Genomic DNA, 25,367 nt, shown 5'->3' with positions numbered 1-25,367 from the left:
AGCATTCTTTTTTCTCTTCATTTACCACTACTTGAGATTTTCTCATGAGCAGTACTTTTCTGCTTGTGTGTGTGATTTCAATGCTAAGGCTGACTCCTTCTTTGATTGAATTGTTAAAAATTGCAGGCCAGAGCACACACTTATTGTTATCTATCTTAATAAAGCACCTTGATCACAAGAATGTCATTAAAGAAACTGACATGCAGCTAAACATTGTAAAGGTTACTACCATCCTTGCTCAGCACACAGCTGTTCAGTCTTCTGTACCTATAATTAGTTCTGTAAGTGATCTCATAAGGCAGTTGCGGCGAAGCATACATGGCTCACTTGATAATTCAAATGTGGGAGCAGAAATTACTAATTGGAACAGAGTTTTTCAGGCAGCAGTAGATGAGTGTCTTGTGCAAGTAATAAACAAGGTAGCAATTAATCTATCTATTATTTTAACTTTGCAAGTAGTATTTCAGGCTTTTTTGAAGTTTGGGTTACAAGGCGGAGCTTTTACTGATACTGCATGGCCTTTGGGATGTGTTTCAATTTCGAGTAATATGATGGGGAAAAGCTAGAACCCATGTATAGATTTTGCAACTCCAGTTAAGTTCATAATGATGCAATATGGATCTGGCACTGGTAAACAGGTTGGGGATGCAGGCTCTGTTCTTGACATGATGGCTGTGATGTTGGAGAACATCTCAACAATTACGCTTATTGCAAGAACTACAATTTCTGCTGTCTATCGTACTGCCCAAATAGTAGCATCCATACCAAATTTATCGTATCAAAACAAGGCAAGGGAATTTTTTTCATCATTAATTCAGTTATTTGTCCAACTTCAGTAGTTCAGTTATGTTTTTGGTGCTGTATTGCCGGCGTTGATTCTGAAAATTGTTTTGACCTGCAGGCTTTCCCTGAGGCATTATTTCATCACCTGCTCCTAGCTATGGTCTATCCAGATCGAGAAACACGGGTTGGAGCCCACCGCATCTTTTCTGTTGTTCTCATTCCATCTTCCGTTTGCCCTCGTCCTATCTCTGCTGCTTCTGACGCTTCTAAACCCAACGATTTCCAGAGGACGCTCTCAAGAACTGTCTCTGTCTTTTCTTCTTCAGCTGCTCTTTTTGAGAAGCTAAAGAGGGAGAGAAATTCCTTACGAGGAAGTGTTAGTTTAGATGCTATAGACAAAGTTGTTGACTATGAGCAACAAAGAATCAACAATGATATGATGCTGCACAGATTGAAGCCATCCTACAGTCGAGTTTATAGTGTGAAAGGTGCCGTGGCACCATTAACTACAGAGGAAAAAGCCAATAGCAATTCAAATAAGGAACTGGTACACAGCTATGATGTCACTTCTGTTTGACTATTTCTATTCATGTAGTCCCTAATTCTTTTGCTTAGCCTCCACCTGTACTGACCACCTTTCTGTTCATTAAAATTCAGGACCCAACTTACCTTCGATTGAGCAGTCGCCAGATTATTCTTCTGTTTTCATCACTTTGGGCACAGGCAATCTCTCCGGAAAACACACCTGAGAACTATGAAGCAATTGCTCATACTTACTGTCTGGTATTGTTGTTTTCTCGAACAAAGGTAATGGTGGAATTCTCAGTGGATTGCTACTCTGGGGAGTAACCTCTTATGATATTTAGCCCTTTTATATCTCACCCCTTTCTGCTGTAATGTTTCTTCCTAGCAATGCTTATATTCTAATGTGTGGTTTGTTCACTTTGATTCTTCTTGTCTCCTTAGTTTATTTCCTGCTAATTGATCTGAACCCTAAATCAATCTAAATAATTCATGCAGAACCTAAATACACTGAAAGAAAACCCCGATAATGAAGCAGGTTTGCAATCTAAGTAATCAAGGACAGCTGATTCTGCTGGACCAGTATTGGCTGGGACCAGTTATATCATTTATTATACATAATAATTTGATGCAGGCATGGCTCCTATGATCCCGTCATAGGATCAGTTGATGTATTATAGATCTAATCAGGCTCATCTGGGAGAGCAGGTGTACCTGCATGAGCTAGAGTAGCAGAAGAAGAAGGCCCGGTGGATGTAAGACTGGATGCCTCCAAGTGTTGTAAACGCCGTAATATTTGGGAGAGATCATCACGGTGAGGAGCTGTAGTAGAACCACTACCTGGTAAGGAAACCTCTGGAGAATCACTATGGGCAGCACCATCACTCCCTCCTTCAGATGCTGCATGATTGGCAGACTGAGTTGCCCAATCTGGCTTACCATGCTTGTCCCCACAAAAATAAACAGTTTGACCAGTTTTCCCATAATGAGTACACTTCCGAAAAGGTCTATCACCTGACTGACCACCAGTTCCACCACGACGACGACGACCACCACCACCACCACCACCCACCACGTCCTCCCTTTGAGCTACGTCCACGACCATGACCAGCCACAAAGGCAGAATTCTCCTTGGGAGTAGAGTCAGATTTTCCAGGAGAAGTGATATGTTGTAGGCAGGAGAATGTGTCAGCAAGAGTAGGAACAGTTTCTCCAGCAAGAATATGCCCCTTGACAGACTTCAAATCAGAATCGAGGCCAGCCAGAAATTTAGACACAAAAAATTCATTCCTCTGAGCTTTTAATTTGTCAATGTCGGTGGTGAGTGGCTGAAACACATTGAATTCCTCAACAAGACCCTTAAAAGTGCTATAGTAGACTTGGAGAGGCTAGTTTGACTGACGGAGCTGAAAGAGTTTCTCATAGAGATCATACACCCTGTGAATAGGTATCTTTCAAATCTTCCCACACACCCTTAGCAGTGGTGTGAAACATCACGTTTGCAGCAATATCTGGTTCTATGCTATTCCATAACCAAATCAAAATAACAGCATTCTCTTGCATTCAATCCTCATAATCTTTTGAATCGGAGGCAAGAGGATCTGAGGTAATATACTTGAGTTTCTTCCTAGCCATTATGTAAACTCTCGCAGCTTGAGCCCACAACAAGTAATTTGAACTCCCTTTCAGCTTGATTGAAGTAATAGTGACATTCGCTGTTTCAGATTGAGATGTAACAACTGGAGCAGTTTTATTCTCTTCCATAACACCAAAAAAAAAAAAAGCCAAAAAAACTCAACGATAGGGCAGCAGGCACAGAACTGAAGACACCAAGCTTGCAATAAAAAAAAATCCCAAAAAGGGGATAACAGGCTGAATACACAGCCAAAGAAGCAATATAAGGCACCAGTCACTAATTTCAAAACAAAATAGGGCCAGGAAGAAAAATCAGTAAGCATCAGGGTGTTAGAACATGACCACGGCAGAGTATGGAGCACCAGCTACTAACTTCAGCAGAATTGCAGAGCAATAGGCAGCAGAGAAAATAAAAGGAGGCCCAAAAACAATCTTGGAACCAGCAGAAACAGCTAAAAATGGTGGAAGAAGGCACTCGATCTCACAACCAACACCTGGAACTCTTACTGATTTAAAAAAGAACAAGGCTTAACTGAGGAAAATCTTCAAACCCCAACCATCCATCACCAACTAGTCACAAACCAATAGAAACCAATAGTAGGAGGTACCGAAGAGAGCCAACAATCCAACTGAACCAGCAGCAATCAAGAAGAGACTCAATTCTCTCGAGTTTTGAAAATAGAAACATAGGCTATCGATTTCAGAAACTGGAAATCACTCATCCTCTAATCGAATCTGCAAGGGAGGGTCTTCAAATCACCAACAACCTATCACAAGCAAGTACTCCATTCATGTATATGGAGTCTTCAATCCATCAACCAAAAAAAAAAGGCAACAACAGGTGGCTGCACACCAGAAAGCTAAAACCGAAAGAAGAATCAGCAGAAGGAGACTAGAGAAGAACCTTCTACTGATTAGTAGATCTCTGATACCATGTTACAAATCAGAAACTAACTAATCAGAAGAAGAATGGAGAAGAAGAAAAGAATAAGAGGAGAAAAGGGGAGAAGAAGCACACTACCGAGAGAGAAGAGAAGGCAGCCTGCTATTGGAATTAATTTCCTATCGCAGGACCAGGGATTTATTTATAATATAGGCATATCAAAATTAGGTGTGGGGTTAGGGGTTTATTATGAAATTACCTCTAAGCCCTCACCTATTACAACTTTTCAAATGAGGACAGAAAAGCAAGAAAATAGAATAGAACCCCAAAACCCAAAAATAACAAGACTAAACTTGTTACAATTTATGTTGTAAAGGGTACTTTTGTCACTGTCTTGTTAAGTTGTAATTTTGTCTTTTTTTCTGTTTTTTTCCTTTTACCTCCCTAGGGAGGCATGTGTAATTTCAAGAATATGTTAATGAAGAAAATAGGTTAGAGGAGATGTTTCTCCCTCAAAATCGATTCTCTCCCAAACTCCTCCTTTCTTCTTCTCTTCTCCTCTTCTTCTTCTTCTCCTACCTGTAAACCCTTGTTCCTTTGCTAGAACATATCCATTCTCCATTTCTAACTTGGTATCAGAGCTGGTTTGAGAGTCGACTAAGCTCATTTGTTGTCCTCACCTCTCTTTGGAACCCTAGAAAGGTAGAGGGTTCCATTAGAGGCTATACTATGTGAAATACTGCACATAATAGATTCAATGGAGTCATATTAGTCAAACCAACATACAATGGAAGGAGTTTAGAAGCTGCTGAAGTGGATTGAAGAAGTTTGATGCTCAAAAAGGAACCAGTCAGGTTACCGCCTGCCAGTCAGTATTCTGTTCGATTCTATCTCATCTCTCTACCATTTTAGATGAGACCAGGTGCATTTGGATCGCCCAGGGGTACTCTTTAAGACCCCCCAAGCACTCAATTAGTGAAAGGAGTTGGTTGAGGAGCACAGCTCCACACTTTGCTGCCCCACAGGTACTGCCGGATTGTGTTTCTTTCTCCCTGTGTGAATGTTATTGGTTGTAATGAGTGGAATGGTTAATGTTAGTTGAAGCTCCTACTATTTGAATGTCATTGGTTGTTGTGGACTGAAGTTATGGTGCATATTATGTTGTTCCTTTGGTTATCCTCAAAAAAATGCTCTTGGTTTGCTTGTTGTTGGGTGTTTTAGTTGCTGGTTTGCCTTCTTCTTTGGGTGGAGTGTACTGACCATTTGTACAAGGTACTACATTGATTTGTTGAGTACTTACGTGCCATGGCTACCATGTCTAGATCTGAATTTGTGGTCAGTGGACCTTCGGAAGCTTCAGCTAGTGTTTTGGGTGGTATTTCTTCCACTATGACTCCATTTGATAACTCTAATACCCAAATAGCTCTTGTGAAGTTGGATAATTTCAACTATTTGGATTGGTCTCATTCTGTGAAGCTGTCTTTGAGAAGTAGGGGGAAGCTAGGGTATATTACTAGTTCTATTACTTCTATCAAGGCGCCTGAAATGATTGATCCAGGATACCTAAAATGGGAGACTGAGAACCCCACTGTTATGACCTAATTGATTTTCTCCATGAAACCTGAGATAGGTAGGAGATTTATGAGAAAGGAGACTGCAAAAGAAATTTGGGACAATGTCTCCAGGACATTTGATCGAGTAGGTGATTCAACAAAGGTATGGACACTTGAAAAGGAACTTGTCCTTATTTTACTTGGTAGACTTAACCCGGAATATGAGCCAATCTGACTGCAAATCTTGGGGCGATCATCTCTTCTATCCTTGGATGAAGTGTGTAGCTACTTACAAAGTGAGGAGACTAGAAGAGTATCCATGATACTGCACCATCCCTAGAGAGATCTGCTCTTACTTCTAGTTCTCACAAAGATTGGTGAGGTGGGGGGAGAGGCCAAGGGCCATCCCGTGGAGATAACAGAGAAAGATTTAAATGTGACCATTGTGGGAAGCTGGGGTACACTAAAGAAAGGTGTTGGGTACTTTATGGCCAACCCCCTGGTATGCGTGGTGGATCCACTGGTTCACGTGGTGGTAGGAGAGGGGGTGCTAGAGCCCACACTGTGACAGGTGAGACTGAGTCATCTGGACTACAGACTGACCCTGATTCTCTTTCTAGAGATGATATTGCAGCTATACGTAGGATGATGTCTCGCCTGGGCCCTGCAGAGTCAAATTCTTCAGCCTTAGCATTGCAAGCCTCTACTTCCGCACCCTCCACAGCCTCCTCTTGGGTCACTGACTTTGGAGATACCGATCACATGACTGGTATGTCTCAGTGTTATGATTCCTACTCTATTGGCGCTGGTAGGGATAAGGTTAAGGTTGCTGATGGTTCCCTCTCTTTAATTTCTGGTAAGGGTAATATTAGAGTTACTTCCTCTATTTCTCTTGATTCTGTCCTTTATGTTCCTAATGCCACTATCTGTTAGTCATCTGACCAAATCCTTAAATTGTTGTCTCACATTCTTTCCTTCCTATTGTCTTTTTCAGGATTTGGTAACGAAGAGGGTTATTGGCAGTGGACGTGAGGAGAAAGGGCTCTACCTACTTGAGCCCCGGACACCTGTTTTGCCTACTGCTCAGTCTTATGTTTGTGGTCAGAGTGATAGTAGTACTATGGCTTCTATGATGCTTTGGCATCAATGTTTGGGTCATCCATCTTTTGTTGTTATAAGAAAACAGTTATCACATTTGTTTACTTCTTTTTCTTCTTCTCATGTTTTTCAGTGTGAACCATGTATTTTTACTAAACATTGTAGATCATCTTATCCTTATCATGGTAATAGATCTACTGTTCCTTTCAGTATTGTTCATTCTGATGTTTGGGGACCTGCTACCACCACTTCTTTGTCTGGATATCGCTACTTTGTTTCCTTTGTTGATGACTATTCTCGGTCCACTTGGACTTTTTTGATGAAACAGAAGAGTGATGTGTATGCTGCTTTAAAAAATTTTTATCAGTTGATCTGTACTCAATTTAGTACTCGCATTCAAATAGTTCGTTCTGATAAGGGGTGAGTACATGTATGGGGGCCTCCAACAGTTTTTTACTGACAATGGAATTATTCATAAAGTTGCATGTATTGGCAACCCCCAACAAAATGGGGTGGCTGAAAGAAAAAACCGGCACTTATTGGAGGTCACTAGGAGTCTCCTCTTTGGTATGTATGTTCCTAAGACTTTTTGGTCTGATGCTCTTCTTGCTGCTGCCTTCCTCATCAATCGGATGCCAATTCAACTCCTTGGCTCCAAATCTCCTTTAGAAACACTTTCACCTCAAGCTTCTGCTTTTTTCCTTCCTCCAAAAGTGTGTGGGTGTGTTTGCTATGTTCATGTCAATAAATCAGCTCGAACAAAGCTTGATCCCAAAGCACTCAAATGTATTTTCCTTGGCTATTCAGCTTCTACTAAAGGGTATAAATACTATCACCTTTCCTCTCGCAAGTGGCTTCTCTCCAAAGATGTCACCTTCTTTGAGTCTATTCCCTTTTTTTCTTCTCATCAGCATCCTCTTTAGGGGGAGCACAATGGAAGTGAACAGACTGCTGATGTCATTCCTTTTTTACTTCCTTTGCCTACCTCTGCCTCCCCATTTCTACTTGATATTGGAAAATACAAGGAAGTGGATGTTGTTGATGTTGATACTCATTCAAATGTTGATGGTAGCAAAGAAAAAGAGTTGGCGGTTGTGTACAAAAGAGGTGAATGCTTGAAAGGAAAGGGAAAGAAGACTTGCCAAGAGCCCTCTTTGGATCCACTTACTGAGCCCCACCTTCCTCAGTCAGGTAACACTTTTTCTCCCGCCTTTGAGTTAGATCTTCCCATTGCTATCCGAAAGGGGAAGAGAACCTGTACTAATCCCATAGCCAAGTTTTTTTCTTATGATGTTATTTCTCTTACAGGTGTTGCCTTTTCTATTGCTCTTGCTTCTTCTTCCATTCCCAAAAGTGTCACGAAGGTTATGTTTGACACAAAGTGGAAGGAGGCAATGTCTGAGGAAAGGATAGTTCTTGAGAAGAGTGGTACTTAGACTCTTGTAGAACTTCCTAGGGGGAGAGTTCCAGTTGGATGCAGGTGGGTCTATACCACTAAGTACTGATTAGATGGCACGGTGGAAAGATATAAGGCTCGGTTAGTGGCCAAAGGGTATAGTCAGGTGTACGGCATTGACTACCAAGAGACATTTGCTCTTGTAGCCAAGCATAACTCAATTAGGGTTCTTCTATCAGTGGCAACCAATAGAGGTTGGCCATTGTACCAACTAGATGTGAAGAATGCCTTTCTCCATGGTGACTTAGAAGAAGAGGTGTATATGTAGCCTCCGCCTGGTTTTAAGTTTCCCTCGTCAGAAGGGAAAGTGTCTCCTAAAAAAAGGCTCTTTATAGCCTCAAGCAATCTCCCAAGGCCTAGTCGAGAGATTTAGACAAGCTATTCTAAGGAATGGATACTCCCAGAGTCAAGCTGACCACTTTGTTTATCCAGCGAGGAAATAATATGGTCAGAGGCTCACAACCCTCATTGTTTATGTTGATGACATTGTAGTGACTGGGACTGACAATGCCGAGATAAGTAGATTGGAATCTTACCTGGCCCAACAATTTGAAATTAAAGATCTTGGTCTTTTGAAGTACTTCTTGGGTATTGAAGTATCAAGATCAAAGAAAGGAATCAACATCTGTTAGAGAAAGTTTGTCTTGAACCTCTTGAAAGACATAGGAATGTTGGGGTGTAAACCAGCAAACTCCCCAAGTGATCCAAATCACAAGCTTGGTGATGAGTGTAGTTCTCCTCTTTTGAATGCGAGTAAGTACCAGAGATTAGTTGGGAAGCTGATCTATCTCTCCTTGACTTGACCAGACATCATTTATGTAGTTGGAGTGGTGAGCCAGGTCATGCATGCTTCCAAAAGTGGGCACTTGGATGCTGTTTATCGCATCATCAGGTACCTGAAATCTTCCCCAGGAAAAGGTCTTCTATATGCTAGGCATAATCATTTGAGGATAGAAGGATACACTGAAGCTGATTGGGCTGGTTTAGTTTCTAACAGACAATCTACATCTGGGTACTGTACTTTTGTGGGTAGTAATTTGGTTACATAGAGGAGTAAAAAACAACCAGTTGTAGCTAGATCCAGTGTTGACTCAAAATTTAAAGCCATGGCTCATGGAGTGTGTGAATTTATATGGCTGAAGCGGTTGCTCTAAGATTTTGAATTTGACGCCAAGGGACCTATGTGGCTTTATTGTGACAACAAAGCTGCTATAAGTATTGCTCACAATCTTATACAACATGACCAAACAAAGTATATTGAGGTTGATAGACACTTCATCAAAGAAAAGTTGGATTCGGGTTACATTTGTACTCCCTTTGTGAAGACAGGTGATCAAGTGGCAGATATTTTTACCAAGGGCCTCATTCCTAGCATGTTCAATACCCTCTTATGTAAGCTGGGAATACATGACATCTATTCTTCAGCTTGAGGGGGAGTGTTAGCGTTTATATTGTAAAGGGTACTTTTGGCACTGTCTTGTTATTAGTCTTGTTAAGTTGTAATTTTGTTATCCATAAAGCTTTTGATTCTCTGAGATGGGATTTCATTGATAAGATGTTGATAAAGATGGGGTTTCCTGCATCTTTCATCCACTGGATCTATTGTTGCATTTCTTCTCTGAGATTTTCAATGCTTGTTAATGGCAGCCCGGCCGGGTACTTTGCTTCTACGGTGGGTGTTCGCCAAGGGTGTCCTCTCTCCCCTTATATCTTCACTTTGGCCATGGAAATCTTATCTCGGAAGATCCAATCCTTCACAAACCAACAGCTCATCATCCCTATTCCCAAATGCAAAGCCCTCAAGCTACCCCATCTTGCCTTTGCAGATGACCTCATGATCTTCTCAAAGGCCTCCATCACCTCTTTTGAGTCCATTATGCACTGCTTGCAGCACTTCCACGATCTCTCGGGCCTTCAGATCAACCCTTCAAAGTCTCTCTTTTTCTTGGCTGGGATCTCTGAGCTAGATAAAGCCCTTCTGCAAGCTATTTGTGGTTTTCCTTTGGGCCAGCTTCCAGTCAAATACGTAGGCCTTCCTTTAATTCCAGCCAGGTTATCAGCCCATCATTGCACCCCCATGTTGGATCTCATCAGGAAACGGCTGCAACTGTGGAAGGGTAAACTTCTCTCTTATGCGGGTCGACTGACCCTCATCAAGTCTGTGCTCCAAGCTTCTTATATTTACTGGTCTAGAATATATGGTCTTCCTTCTTCCATCATCAAATCTCTAGAATCTCTTATGGCTTCTTTCCTTTGGAAGGGAACTGACTCCACAAGATTTCTCCGTCCTACCAGTTGGGCCTCAGTTTGTCTCCCTCTTGCTGAAGGTGGTTTGGGTATTAGAAGGATTTAGGAGGTGAATTCAGCTGGCATCATCAAGTTGATTTGGAAGATTGCTTCAAGGAAGAAAAGTATTTGGGTGGATTGGATTTATTCGGGGCTGCTTAGATTGGACTCCATATGGACTGCCTCCATCGCCTCGGATGCTTCCTGGGTATGGCGCAACATTCTGCATTCCCGGCCCCTTGTCCTTGGTTCCATTCACTCTCACATTGGTGATGGAAATGACACTTCCTTGTGGCTAGAGTATTGGCAACCCATGGGAATTCTCCTCCACCAAGTCACTTCCAGAACTATCTATGGCTCCGGGTTATCTAGAATGCTTTGGTGGCTGAGATTATTGATGGAAATGGTTGGGTCCCCCCTCCCTCCCCCAATCTTGAGATTGCCTCCATTTGGAATCTCCTACCTTCCATTCAGAGAAGACCCATTCAGAGGGGTGATTGTGTTATGTGGCTGCCAAACTCCTCAGGTTCTTTCAGCTCCAAAGCTGCTTGGGATCTCATTCGGATGCGTCATCCTCTTGCTCCATGGAGGAAGCTTGTCTGGTTCAAGCATCATATCCCCCGGCACTGCTTCACAGTTTGGCGAGTCTTCTCCAACTGCCTTCCAACGCAGTTTTTTCTCCGGCATCGGCACATTTCAGTCTCTCCTTCTTGCGGCCTTTGTTGGAATGGGGCTGAGGACTCAACCCATCTCTTCTTTGATTGCCCCCTTTCCTGCGCCATATGGAATGGCATTCTTGCCAAATGCTGGCCAAGGCCCCGCAAGATTCTTCCTTTTGATAGAGAATGGCTTTGGGTGGATATGACCTTTGGAGGCTCTTCTCTCTGTGATGTGGTCGGTAGGATGGCTTTTTGTGCCACAATCAATCATATTTGGATGAAGCGTAATCTTCGGAAATGGACTACCAAATCTTGCACTATAAGCTAGATTTGGAACTTCATCTCCTTTGAAATTACTTCTAAACTCAGTTCTGTGGCCCCCTCCTCTTGTAAGGACACCCCATGGAGCAGGCTCATTGTTGTCTCCTGGGGTCTCTCCTCTATCTCCCTCCTAGCCGTGGGCTCTTCTATTTGAGTCTTTTGGTTTTTTGCTCTCTGTTTGTTCTCCTTCCCTCCTATTTGAGGGGGGTTGTTCTTTTTCTTCAGTAATGAATTTTTATTCACCCAAAAAAAAAAAGTTGTAATTTTGTCTTTTGTTTTGTTTTTTCCTTTTACCTCCCTGTGGAGGCATGTGTAATTTCAAGAATATGTTAATGAAGAAAATTGGTGAGAGGAGATGTTTCTCCCTCACAATCGATTCTCTCCCAAACTCTTCAGCTCTTCTTCTCTTCTCCTGTTCTCCTTCTTCTCCTAGCTGTAAACCCTTGTTCCTTTGCTAGAACCGATCCATTCTCCATTTCTAACTGAACTACCCCTAATTCTTAATAGTAATGCATTATTTATTCACCCCAAAAAAAAGGTCCAATACTTTTCATATACTATCAACCGTACTGATTAACTTACCAACTCCTAGATACATATATTATTTGCATACTTCTATGTAATGTTTCATAGAAGTACACATTTTGCTGGGATAAGGCTATGTTGTTGTCGTTGTTGTTGTTGTTGTACTTAAATGGCATAAGGCCATTTAGAAGTACGCATATTGTAACATTTCAATAGAGAGGAATCTAGGGTTCATAAGAGGTTGAAGAAGAAAGGAGAAATAGGGAGAAAGTAGGAGTACATGAATTTCTCCTCCCCACAATTTAATTATTATGAAAAAAAATTGTGTTAGCACCCTTAGTGATGTAGATTCTGGCCAGAAGAAGCAAAAGATCCATCGAGTTTTGGGGCCAGAACTGGACCAGCTCGTGCCAGCCCAGTAGGACCAACTCAAGCCAGTCAAGCAGGGACCAAATATGCCCCATGATTGCGAGAAGATTCCCTTTGACCAGTCAACTAGGATTGGTGCACTTCAGTAAAAAGGGATGTACCCAGTGCGCAAGGCTCCCGCGTTTCGTAGGGTCTGGGAGAGGTAGATGGTTGGCAGCCTTACCTCCTTTATGGAGAGGCTGATTCCCAGGACTTGAACCCGTGCCACTGCGCTGGCGGTAACAAGACCTTGCCATCGCACCAATCAACGACCCTTTGATTGGTGTACTTCAGTAGTTTCGAATTTTTTTTTTGGGTGAATAAAAAATTCATTACCAAAGGAAAGAAAAAAGGAGGGGGGGGGGCTAGAGAATACAAACAAGCCCGAACTAATTACAAAGCTCTACCAAAAAAGGCAAGAACTTGCAAAAAAGAGGGTAAAACCCCCAACAAAAAGAAATACGCTAAAAGAAAGGGAAAATTCCTAGACTGCAAGAGACCCCCAAGCCAACCTTGACGAACTCACTCTATCCTGGTTCCGAAGTCTCGCGGCAAAAAGCATGATCTTTGATATCCTAGCTTAGAGGCAAAACCTTCTCTGGGCAGGGAAGAGAGTAGGCTATGTAGGGGCGATTCTTAGGGAAAGGGGGGAGCTGGGGTTGCAACGACGAAAGACTTGAAGGGGAGGGGGGCAATAGGCTGGGGCACAGAGGAGGGGCGATTCAGACTTGGAGCGAAGGCCCAAACTAGGGTGGGCAAGTAGAGGAGGGTTAAAACAATGGGCCGAAAGGGAAGAATGTATAGGCCCATTAAGCCCAACAAGAATAGCCAAAGGGGAGGGAGAGATGGGCCTGGGCAAAGAGGGAAAGGGAAGAAGCGTATGGATCTCAGGGGCCCCCACAAAGGGGGTTACACAAGGGGAAGAAGGGAGAGGTACGAGGGGTCATAAAGGGTTTCTTTTGCCCTTTGAGGAAATTGAAATCCCCAGGTTCAAAAGGTCAGAACTGGGAGAGGACATGACGCTGATGGAAGGGGTCAGCCCCAGCTCCTCAGAAGGAAGAGCAGGGATGGCAGGAGCATTAGAGGGATTAGGCAAAGAGTCCAAGGGGAGGAAACGGTTGTGACCAGAGGTCCTTAGGTCATCAGAGACCAACGGACAGGAGGGAGTAACAGGGGGGAGGCCGGAGGGGGAAGAGGAGGGGTAGATGCGGCGGCGAGTAGGATTACGAGACTGCCGCTGGTGATCACCTCGAGAGGGGGAAGAAGAGGGGGCTCCGACATCAAGGGAGGTAACGATGGGAGGTGGTAGAGAGATGAAAGGGACTTATGAGAGCCCAAGCTAGGGTTACCAGGGGAGGTGATAGGGTCGATGGCAGGAGGAGCGATGAAGTCGAGAGGTTCGAGAAAGGGTTGGGGGTTGGTTTTAGAAGGAAGGGAGATGGAAGAAGGGGAAGGCACGGGCTGACATTTGTCAAGGGAGTGACCAAAAACTTTGCAGGAAGCACAATGGGAGGGGAGACCAATCAAAGATCACGGATTGTTGGAAGGAAAATCCTTCGTTATCAGTGACGGTTATAGAGGTCGGTAAAGGGACATTGGCAATAACTTCGACACAGATTCTGGCAAAGGCGAGCCTATCTTGCTTCATTGTTCTTCCATCTGAGAAGAGAGGCTTCCCAAGGACAGAGCCCATCATGCTAAGACCATCCTCGCACCAGAAGTGAAGCGGAAGCCCTGGTAGAGAGACCCAGAGAGGGATAGAGCTGAGATCGAATTTGTTGAGTTGCAGGTATTGATCCCATTGCCTGAGGAAATTGGTTTCCTACCAACATTCCATGGACCACCTTTAATAACACGAGATTTGTCAAGCTCATCAGAAAATTTGAAGATAAAGAAGCCGTTAGCAAGCAAGTAAGTCTCAACTGAACCCAGTAGTTTCCATTGCGAGGAAAGGGAGGTTTTGACTATGGGGAAGGAGGGATGACTACCAATAAAATGCCCTACAAGGCGTCTTTCCCATTTGCGAGCTTCATTGACCAGGAGGATAGAATCGTACTGGGGAATCTTGGTGGAACCGATAAAGGTGGGGGGGGGGAACAAAATGTAAACGATGGCCATCTCCAGAAGGAGACTTGGAGTTGCTGAAAAGGGAGGGCCAAGACAGGCCGGGAGTTAGGGAACCAGAAGAGGGGTGGCGAGAGGTAGGAGGAGATGGGAGAGAGGGAGAGAGGGAGAGAGGGAGAGGAGGGTCCTCAGGTGGCGACGCCACCACCCCAGGAAGGTCGGACATGGGAGACTTCAGAGCAAGACTTCACTCATAGTTTCTAATTTGTTCCTTGCATTTGGCTGAATTATAAAGCCTAATAGTTCTAATTTAGTTACCTGTATTTCAGTTAGGATTTAGTAGTTTCTATTTTCATAAGTTTCTGTTTTAGATTAGTTTTTATTTTAGAAATTAGAAGTTTCTATTTTCTAATGTAAGCTTGCCTAAGCTATTAATAGGTTTCACATTGTAATGAAGGAACAGATTTGAGAATAGAATTTTCTGGCCAATTTAGCCATCGAATTATGGGAGATCCTCCTTGTTTCAACAGCTGAGATAGTTGTGGGTGAGAGACCCAGGCTGAGAGTGACGTAGGCGGAAAGGTCCAGATCTTTAATAGAGAGATCAGATCAAGTTTATAAGGAGATTAGGGATTGGATAAAGGGAAAAAACGAGGTTTCAAGATCAGATTCTGATCTTGGGTGAAGAGAGAAGAAGAGATGGGAGTATCAAGAGAGAGAGAAGGTGGTCAAACACACTTGCTGATTTCCAGTGAAATCCAATATTCAATTCATTCTTCAAATGTTTTTTTCATTGTTGGATTACATGAGTTTATAAAGAAAATAAAAATGACTCTTGGACTCCAGCATTAATCACCTAGAAACTAACTCCAATAAAGCATTAAATTACCTAGAAACTACTACCAAGTAAAATTAATTACTTACCCAAACTTTTGGACTCCTACATAAAAAACTTAAAAGACCCAACTTGAAAACTGAAAAGTCTAATTAAAGCACCTAAAAAAAGAAATCAACTAATTAACTAAGCCTATTAAAATGAAAACACACATTGGAATATGAAAAGGCACTTTAAGAAAATTAAAATCAGGTCTGGTGGCTCTTTGGAGTCAACTTAATGGGCCCCACCAGCAATAATATCGCAGGGACTAACCCTGGCCAGCTTAACCCACGGCTGTGCTTGGTCTTGGGTCAAAGTGCCCTGCATCAGAGAGAGCCATTCCCCCTACCCCCTTCTCCTCTTTATTACCCTGCTCGATCTCTGTCGAACTGCTGCTGTGAGTCTGCAATTGCTACTGATTTGTGACTGCAACAATTGCTGCTGCTTCCCCTTGGATCAACAGAGGTGCTGAGAAGATCCATCAAAGACTGCTGCTATTCCCCAGCATATACAGAACTATTGCTGTTGCTGCTGTTCCTGAGACTTGATTCGTGCTATAACATCAAGGCTGTGAATCTCCACTTCCCTTCATCTAAACCTGCAGAGATTTGGAACCTCATCTCACACCCTCATCCCCTCCATTCGATCCCCACTCCTACCCCATTCCATTGGCTGGAATCCTCCAGGAACACAAACCTTCTATCCATTCAGAACTTCACCAAAATTGCAGCAAAGCCTCCCTTCAATAGGCCCTACACTCGATCCTACTTGGAGTCCAAGTGCAGTGCTGATTTGCAAGTTTTCTCCAAACCTTCTTTTTTGGGGTTATCTTCGTATCTCAACTTCTCTCCATCAAAATTGGCTACGATTTGGAGTGCTGCCCCTCTTCAACCTCATCTCCACTCGACCTGAATTTGGAGACTTTCTACAGACTGGTTTGGTTTCTACACCCAATTCCTTTACTTTCTAATTTGGTGACCTACTGTTTCTACTGTTTCTGGCCATCCAAATCAGTCCCTGTTTTCAGGGTTTGCTGAGCATTCTCAGCCTTGCATTCGGCCATGTTTACAGTTCCTTTTATGTGACTGAAAGTTGTGTTTGATCTGAACCCTAGTCCTATTTTTTGACCTGGTTTGTACCCTGCTGCTAGGGTTATTGCTGGTGGACTGCTATGATTTATTGTGGGTTAATTGGGGCTAGGTTACCCTAACCTAGCTTTACATTACTTAGGCATTACAATATTGACTCCTACACCAAACGTTTTAACTTCCTGGGCCCTTTAGGTTCTTTTTTGGTGTTTGTATAGGTCTGTATCCCTTTGCTTCTTTTTTTTTTCAACAGATTGGTATTGGTCACCAAAAATAATAGATGTTATGTAGACTTGCTGACTGAATATATTGCTCCTTGTAATCCATTGCCTTCAATTCTGTTATACCACTGCAATTTGACATGTAAATATCTTTTTTACTGCTTGTTTAATGTTACTTGTCTCTTGCAGAATTCTAGTCATGAGGCTTTAATTAGAAGTTTCCAGCTTGCGTTTTCCTTAAGGAGCATCTCTCTTGGAGGAGGTAAGCTTCTATGGCATCACATTTACACAAGCATCTTAATGGAGTATGGACTATTGTTAAATTTTTTTGGTAAATAAAAAATTCATTACCAAAACCCCAAAAGCAGGGGAGGGAGGAAAAAAGCGGGGGGGGGGGGGGGGAGGAACTATACAAGCACCAAACACTGGCCTGGGTAGCTTGGCTAGGAGAGCCCAAGAGAGAAGAATCTAAGCCCCAGGTAACGACAATGTGCAATATTTCAAATTGAACAATGCAATATTTCAAAAAATTTGGAAATTTCGGTCATCTCATTTCGTAAATCTCGATAATTTCGGTAATCTCGTTTCAAAAATTTCGGTTATTTCGGCATTTTACACCCACAAATGGCCAAGCAAAACTCATAGAAAAAAATACCATATTTCGACGAAATTTCGGTATCTCGGAAATTTCGGTGAGACCGAAACACCAAAACGAAACGAGACTTTAAACCTTGGGTGCAGGAGCCAAGCGGACCACACTTATAGGTAGGGCGGTACTTTAAGCTGTTATTATTTTTTTCCTTTTATACCTTTTTATCCCTTTAGGGTTGTAACCACATTATAAATAAAGAGAACCTTAGTCATTAATGACAAGTCATATCGTTCCTCAACCTCTGATTCTGAACTATATATATAAAGGGAAAAGAATGCTACCTGGTCGTGTGGCCCGCATGGCTAACAATACCCCTGTTAACAGGAATAAAACTAGAGCTGAATGCTTGGATAGTCTAAGGCAGACCCTAAGCCATATATTTTTAATGAATACAAAATATTACATGGACAGAACTGTCCCTAACAAAGCCGACATGGCTGTGCATATCATAAAAGAGGTAAAAAGTCCAGAATATCCCCACGGTATTCTGACCCATACAATCCAACACTCCCCCTCAAGTTGGAGTATATATGTCATGTATGCCCAACTTGACTAAGATAGGAAGAAACACTTTGCCACTTAGTCCCTTAGTGAACACATCAGCTAACTGATCAGCAGATTTCACACAGGGAACACAGATGAGGCCGGCTTGGAGCTTCTCCTTGATGAAATGTCGGTCAACCTCCACATGCTTTGTACGATCATGCTGGACAGGGTTATGAGCAATGCTAATGGCTGCTTTATTATCACAATAAAGCATCATTGGAAGATGGACAACAACATCAATATCCTACAACAATCCTCTAAGCCATAAAAGTTCACAGATTCCTTGTGCCATTGCATGGAACTCTGCTTCAGCACTAGACCTTGCCACAACATTCTACTTCTTACTGCGCTATGTGACAAGGTTTCTACCCACAAAGGAACAATAGCCAGAAATTGATTTTCTGTCAGTAGAGCCAGCCCAATCGGCATCGGTATAAGCTTCAATCTTCAGATGACCATTGGGAGAGAGAAGGATTCCTTTTCCTGGAGCATAGTATTTGGATACAGATAATTCTCCCTGTGTAGTGTGTGGAGCCTTCTTCCAAAGTTCATACACCTTGGCATCATTGCCAAGTTGCTCGTAAGTCTCGTTGCAAGCAGCCCAAATCTGAGAGGCCGTATCAAGGAGAAGAAACCCATGCGCAAGGTCTGAAGTCATGGAGCCAATGAGGTAGGACATGAGCACTCCATTGTTTGCAAGCCATCTGTCTTGAGCAGCACCAGTCTCAGTTGGCATAACACTGGTGCCATTAATATGGCCAGTAAGGCCACAGCCGGCAATGGCAAAGGAAGCAGACCGAGACCAAAGCAAGTAATTAGTGCCATCCAGTTTGATTGGATTAGGAGGAAAGGTATGATAATCTGACTTGCCTTGGCCATTACCAAATACCAAGAGAAGTAGTAGTCGCAGTCACTGAGTCACCCATGAATGCAGTAGAGAAGCCCAAATCGCAGAGAAGGGCTGTTGTGAGGCAAAAGCCAGTAAAAACTCCAAGAGAAGTGCCAAAAATTGAGGGAGAGACCTCTGTATATGCAGCAATAGGTGTCCCAAAAATCAGCAGCAGCAGAGATGGCAATCCCCTAGATCGACTTTTGCGGGGTTTTGGAAAAAAACCCTAATTTGACGGGATCAATGTAGGGGAGAAATCAAGCAAAAACTCAGCAAAAGGGGCTGAAATTTGGGTCCAGTGGTCTTCTAATGGTGCTGGATCACTCCTCCAAAAATCAGCTTCAATGGAAACCTGAAACCCTCAGATCAATAATTGTCAGGGTTTTGAGAAAACCCTAATGTTGGGAAGAAGTGATTTGAGGAAACCTTCAAGGAATGGAGATAGGAACTTGGAAAAATCTGCTGCAGGTCTTGATCTTCAATAAGGGAGATTGATTTCTTATTGGGAGATGAAATCAATCCCAATAAAAAATTGAAGCTTCAAATATCGTAGGCAGGGAGGCGGGTTCCTATCGAGCAGAATTTTTTGTCATTGAATGAGGTGATGAAGGGCAGCAACTGGATCTAGTGATCACCTCATCAGTGCTGCCCTATGGGAGAATGGAGAACAAAAGAGGGGAGAAGAGAGAAGGAAGGGAAGTAAAGAAGAAGAAGAGAGATCGAGAATGGGGCTGTGAAGAACCCTAGTTCGAAATCCGCTCTAATGCCATGTTAACAAGAATAAAACTAGAGCTGAATGATTGGATAGTCTAAGGTAGACCCCAAGCCATATATTTATAATGAATAGAAAATATTACATGGACAGAACTGTCCCTAACAAAGCCGACATGGCTGTTTTTTTTTTTTTTTTTTTTTTTTTTAACCCAAGCCGACATGGCTGTACATATCATAAAAGAGGTAAAAAGTAAGCCCAGAATACCGTGGGGGTATTCTGGCCCATATAATCCAACGACCCTTTATTTGAATCCAATAAAAATAGTGAAAAAATCAAATTCTAAAAGGATAAAAAGTCAACCCCCAATTCAAGAACAAAAACTGGATTTTTGGCGGTAGGTGAAATTTTCAATTTTCTAATGCTTTTTTCTCAAATCTAAAAATTCCAAAAATCTTTTTTTTTTTGGGTGAATAAAATTTCATTATCAAAAGAGAGAAAAGAAGAGAAAACAAAGGCCTCAAAGAGAGAGAGCCAAGCCAGGCAGCTTAAGCGCTACCTGGAGCAACCAAAGTTACATTAGAGAGACCCCAGGAATTAACAATGGTCCTGTTCCTAGGGGTGTCTATACAAGAAGAGTGGGGAAGAAAAGATAATTTTGCTTGAATTTCAAAGGAAATGGAATCCCAAATCTTTTGGAAAGGCCGAGAGTTGGAGGTCCATTTTCTCAAATTGCGCTCTATCCAAATATGGCTAAGAGTAACACTAAAAGCCATCTTCCCGACTGAGTCACAAATCGTGGAGCCAGCAAAAGTCATATCGATCCAAATCCATTCTCTAGAGAAGGGGAGAATACGTCTTCGAGCATGCCAGCATTTGAGGAGAACACCCTTCCAGATTGTAGCTGTAGTAGGACATTCAAAGAAGAGATGATTCAGGTCTTCATCGTTGTTCTAGCAGAGGCAGCAAGCACTAGGGACTAAGATCTGGCGGCTGCGAAGAAAAGCTTGAGTAAGGAGGCATCTGTTGAAGACTCTCCAGGCTGTGAAGCAGTGCCTGGGAATGTGATGCTTGAACCAGAGAAGTCTATGCCAAGGAACCACAGGGCCTTTCAGACGAATAAAATTCCAAAAATCTTAATAGCGTAAAACATTGCTAAAAATCAAAAGTGCGGTAAAATATTCATTTGTTTTGATATCTAAAACAATATTTTCATTCAGAGCGATGTTGACAGCATTCACGCACACCAAATAAGGTTTGACCGGAACATAACTCCTTCAATATAAATCAGATTTAAGAAATCTTGGATTTGTTGGAAAGCTGGTTTTCTGCTCTACCTAATACAAAAAGTCTCATGTAAAAATAAAATCATTTGATCAATCAAATTTCTTAGAGAACAAGAACATTTCTTTAAATCGAGAGCAAGTTAATTACTTATTTATAAGATCATATTTTCTAAGAACAGTATAAAGCCGTGCAAGCTCTAGAGGCCCAGGCAGCGATCTCTTTCCCATATATATATATATATATATATATATATATATATATATATATATATATATATATATATATATATATATATATATATACGTGTGTATATGTCACACCCCACCCAGCACTAACCCGGGTTATGCGACTGAATGTCCCCAGACATTCCCAAAACCACCAGGATCTTAGTTCAGTGGCCTACCTCACAGCTAAAAATCATTATGATCAATAAGGAAATCAGAGAATGCAGCGGAAAATCGAAATACTATTATAAACATAAGTAACAGGATACTAAATGGTAACATAAGTATTTACTTATCCATACTATTGATTTAAGCTCTACAACCTTTTATATATATAGGCATAATATACAAAAAAGTTAACTTATATAAAAAGAAATCTCATATGTTGATCAAAACATAACCCATCACCCAACACTTCAAGCAATAGCCAATAAAGTACATCTATCATCATCACGTACATCTTTATGCCCATCCTGCTCCACATCCATTAACATCACGCCAGCTGCCATATCGAAAATAGAAATATACCGAGGGATGAGCTCCACTGAGCCCAGCAAGGAAAAACATGCAAATAGATGCAAATAGTCCATGATGCATGTCTTAAAGCTATGCAGCTAGCAACAGATCTAGGTCTCATTAGGTTTAAATGTTACTATAGTAGGTATGATTTTCTCAGTCTGGGAAACGTACACAATACATTGGTCACTCAAGAATACCACTCTACTACGGTGAAGACCCGCTAGTTCCGGCATTACACATCAGACCCCAACGGACCCTCAATGATAACCCTACTGTTTGTTCCCATTTCGGTAGTACTCTTCGGACCTAGGACAGTGAATGACATTTCGGAATTACCCTTCAAACCTACTACGGGTTATCCAATACCTCACCCCTGTTGGCAAGGGTCGTAGCATTGGGTTTATGATAGCCTAACCATATGCAGTTCTAACATGGATGTCATATGATTCATCAGTAGATAGTAAAGTAAAATCAGTTCCAGCATATTTCTCAAACACTTTATTCATAGATCACAGTAATAATATGCATATGCAAGATGAAATGAAACCCTACAACATGCATTTATCTAATGCAAAAAGGAAAGCTATAAAATTTACATGATTATACTTCTATTATGATGAATGAACAATTGCAACAGGCATAAACAAATATAAGGAATAAACACTCTCAAAATAAGGTCAAATTCCCTTACCTTGAGTAGGATGTTTATCCAAGCTTACAGTGATCCAACTCCTAAGTATTCCCCACAAGAAAGTAGATTTTGTCCTAGGTGAATAGTACAAAAGGTTAGTAGAGTCAGGGTTAAAAATAAGAAACAAAGCCCCAACAATTTGGGACAAACATAACCAGCAGAAGAGGACCGGATGCAGAAATTCATAGGGACCAGACGACCGCAGGGGTTACAGACTCTGAATCCGGTAGATATTGCAGAGCCTGGTTTTGAGACCCAATTTCATGGATCTTGACATACACGGTTCCAAAACCACAAAAAGGCTTGAAGGGAGTGAAAAACATAGTAGTGGGGTCAAATCAACCCAAATGCATGTTGGGTTTAAGGTCTTTACAACCATTTGCTTAAACTCCTAAGCTTAGGCTGAGATGAGTTATAAACTCAGCTGAAACCAAGAAGAAAGAGAGAAAATGGGCAGATCAGAATGGGTTTGATGGCCTACTAAGATATGAGATGGAGAAGATGGTAGCACCCAACCGATTTGGTCCTTTCCCAAAGCTTCTCTCTCCAAGAGCCAAGTTCTCCAAGTTTCCTCTCCTTTCTCTTCTTTCTAGTAAGGTGGACTGTTTGTTAACAGCTGGGTTAAGATTATCTTCAGTCTGGTCTTGGCAGTTTTAAAATGGTTTAGTTTGATTTAAGTAGTTTACTTAGGGTATGAGGTACCTTGAGGTTATATTTTAATGACGTGGTATACAAGTATAGGATATTTTAAAATTGTAAAGATATATATATATATATATATATATATATATATATATATATATATATGTATAATTGAAAATTTGAAGAAGGAACCTAGAATTTCTACTATTAGAAACTATATTTCTAGGTTAGCATAATTAAAGTTTCAATTTCGAATAAAATGATTAGTTTAAATTTTAAAAGAAAAGGTTATGCTAGTGACTAATTATATGATTGGATTGAATGGATTTTAAGTTCAATTAGATGCTGAAAGTAGAGTTGGGGAACTAAAGTGGGTACCTGACTATTGAGGCAAAAGTATGTATGTTCCTTAATTGATCTGATATTTAGATGTTAAAGAAGATAATAGGTTAACTAAATGGTTTCATTGTTGAATTGGAGGTTATTCAACAAATTTGACTATCGAACATTGGACTAAAAGGGATTGCAGAGTGATGTCAAGGTTTGCAATAGGAACAAGTTATCTTAGCTTAACCATTGCTGAGGAAATGCAAACACTAACAGAACACAAAAGATACCAGGGGACGGAATCATGATCAAGTATTGTATTACAATGTGTATATGTTATGTGATCTGGGTCCGTGCTATACTTAGCTCTATTTAGCTTCTTCTTTGTTGATTGCCACTTCTGATTCTTCAATGCCTAACTCATCTTTAGAATGAATTAGAATATTGATGGAATCTCTACTGTTCACTCTCAATAACAGAGGGGACATTCGGGGATCCATTACCCCACTCATATCTATTGTTGAGTAAAGTATTGACAAATCTTTCAGTTTCAGTCACAATCTTTTTTTTTTTTTTTAACAACGAAAATTCGGCTCAGTGGCTGAGGTGGAATTATGGATCATGACGATCGGGTAAGTGGAATTACATTCTGCTCCCTTGACTGCATCGAGGTTGAATCAGGATAGGTCCGGAAGTAGAGGCCACATTTGCACGTGATGGCGTGTTTGTAGGAGGGTGAGGGTTACGAGGAGGTTGAACCGTTGTTTTGGAGGAGGAAGGTGAGAGCAATAGTAAGAGGATCTTGTCCTAACTATGATTCTCCCTGAGAGGATTCAAATATATAATCACTAAAATGACATGGAGAATTTATCATTCGATAACATATCGCCGCATAAAAATTCAAATTAATTGATGGTATGAATGATCACAGTTAAATATAGAGTTTTCTCCTTGAGACATTTCAGAAAAATTTGGACGTGTATTTATTTAAGTAGATTCGTATATATATAATAGTACGAGATACCTGAAAATTTCAAAAGATTGTATTAAGTTCAAATATTCCTCTCCTACGTTGGTTCATGTACCTCCCAAGATTAGAGTGATCGAGGAATGAAAATAAAGTAACCTATGAGGACATGAAGTTGATTTTTACAAGAATTTGGTAAAACTATTACTTTATCATTGTTGTTATACTCTTTGATTTGCCTCAAAGTGTAGTCCATTGTAACGCTTGGCAATTGCCAACTCATCAAAGAGTTGCGATGACGTGTCGCATTGTCATTTTGAATCCTAAGAGAAGGAATTTGGGTTAGTATGCATTATTTTTATTTTTATTTTATATATATAGTGTGGGCCCCACACTCACAGAAGACCCCACAAAACCCAAAAAATGTCAAAACAGAAAATTACACAAACACCCCTACAGTTTTGACCCACCGGATTCAGAGGACCGGATGGACACCTGGGGGGCTACGGTCAACCACAGGGTTCTACAGTGGCTTTTTTAAAGGCCACACCTGAGTCATTTTAAACATTTCAAATCTTGGCTCCTTCTCTCTACACTCTCAAACTTTCTCAAGGACTCACCTAAGGACTTTCTAACACTCTTGGGGTCCCTACCATTGCATCATCTAAGCATCAAATCACAAGGTATGTGCCCTAAACTCCTATTCTTCCAAAAATATCAACACTGCCATTCATCTAATCTAGGTTTTGTACAATGCTATATGTTAAACTTTAGTTGGTCATTCTTCCTTTTTTTTTTAACCCGAATATTACCTGGGACCCGGGGCCGCCTCTAGAATTTTATTAATTTTCAAAAAGAATCAAAGAATACACCGGGGGGGGGGGGACATTCCGCCTTACCCCAACCCCTGAAAATGAACACTCACAGCCTTGCCTCCACTTAAGCCCTTACAATATTAGGCCCAGTAAATCCTAGCTCCTAAGCATCGGCAAGCCTGCCTTGTCCTCCCTAAGGATCACCTGAAGCTTACCAGAGGGAATATCGTCCTGGTGGAAAGTGCTAGACGAACCCGAGTCACAGGCTAAATTAGCTAGCCAATTAGCCGCTCTATTACTTTCACGGAAAGCAAAGACCACAGAAGCCCGGCCTTCAGAAACCAAAGACATGATCTCCTGGAACCAGTACCAACCCTGCCACAAATTACACCTGTTCTGGTTGATCATTCTAACTGTATTAGCAGAGTCCGAGCTAACCACCACATCACTGAAGCCTAAAGCCTGGCAAAGGGGTAATCCATCCCTCAGAGCTCTCAACTCAGCAATCGAGTTCGTGCAGTTACCATAGAAGTTGGAGAAGGCTGCCAACACTTCTCCCCTCGTGTTTCTTACAACACCCCCACCCCCTCCTAACCCGGGGTTTCCTCTGCAGGCACCATCAACATTAAGCTTCACAGATACACAAGGGGGTTCATTCTTCCTAAGGTTATCTTTTCTTTTCTCTTGATGTTTGCATTCTTTTACTAAAGAACCATG

At 41.7% G+C, this 25,367-nt stretch overlaps 1 protein-coding gene across 2 annotated transcripts in view; it reads left to right on the top strand.

Annotated features, from left to right (window-relative positions):
- Positions 1–25,367, top strand: part of LOC122642077 (protein SEMI-ROLLED LEAF 2-like) — a 109,344-nt gene that overhangs the window by 53,983 nt on the left and 29,994 nt on the right. For both annotated transcript variants that reach the window (XM_043835492.1, XM_043835493.1), the window contains exons 10-14: positions 127–419; positions 639–788; positions 902–1,330; positions 1,441–1,590; positions 16,569–16,642. In XM_043835492.1, the coding sequence (XP_043691427.1) occupies positions 127–419; positions 639–788; positions 902–1,330; positions 1,441–1,590; positions 16,569–16,642 (1,096 nt within the window). The remainder of the gene's footprint in view (positions 1–126; positions 420–638; positions 789–901; positions 1,331–1,440; positions 1,591–16,568; positions 16,643–25,367) is intronic.

This window comes from Telopea speciosissima, chromosome 10 (genome assembly GCF_018873765.1).
Source record: "Telopea speciosissima isolate NSW1024214 ecotype Mountain lineage chromosome 10, Tspe_v1, whole genome shotgun sequence".
Classification (NCBI taxonomy): Eukaryota; Viridiplantae; Streptophyta; class Magnoliopsida; order Proteales; family Proteaceae; genus Telopea; species Telopea speciosissima.
Note: the sequence above shows the minus strand (reverse complement) of the source record. Positions and strands in the feature narration are given on the sequence as shown.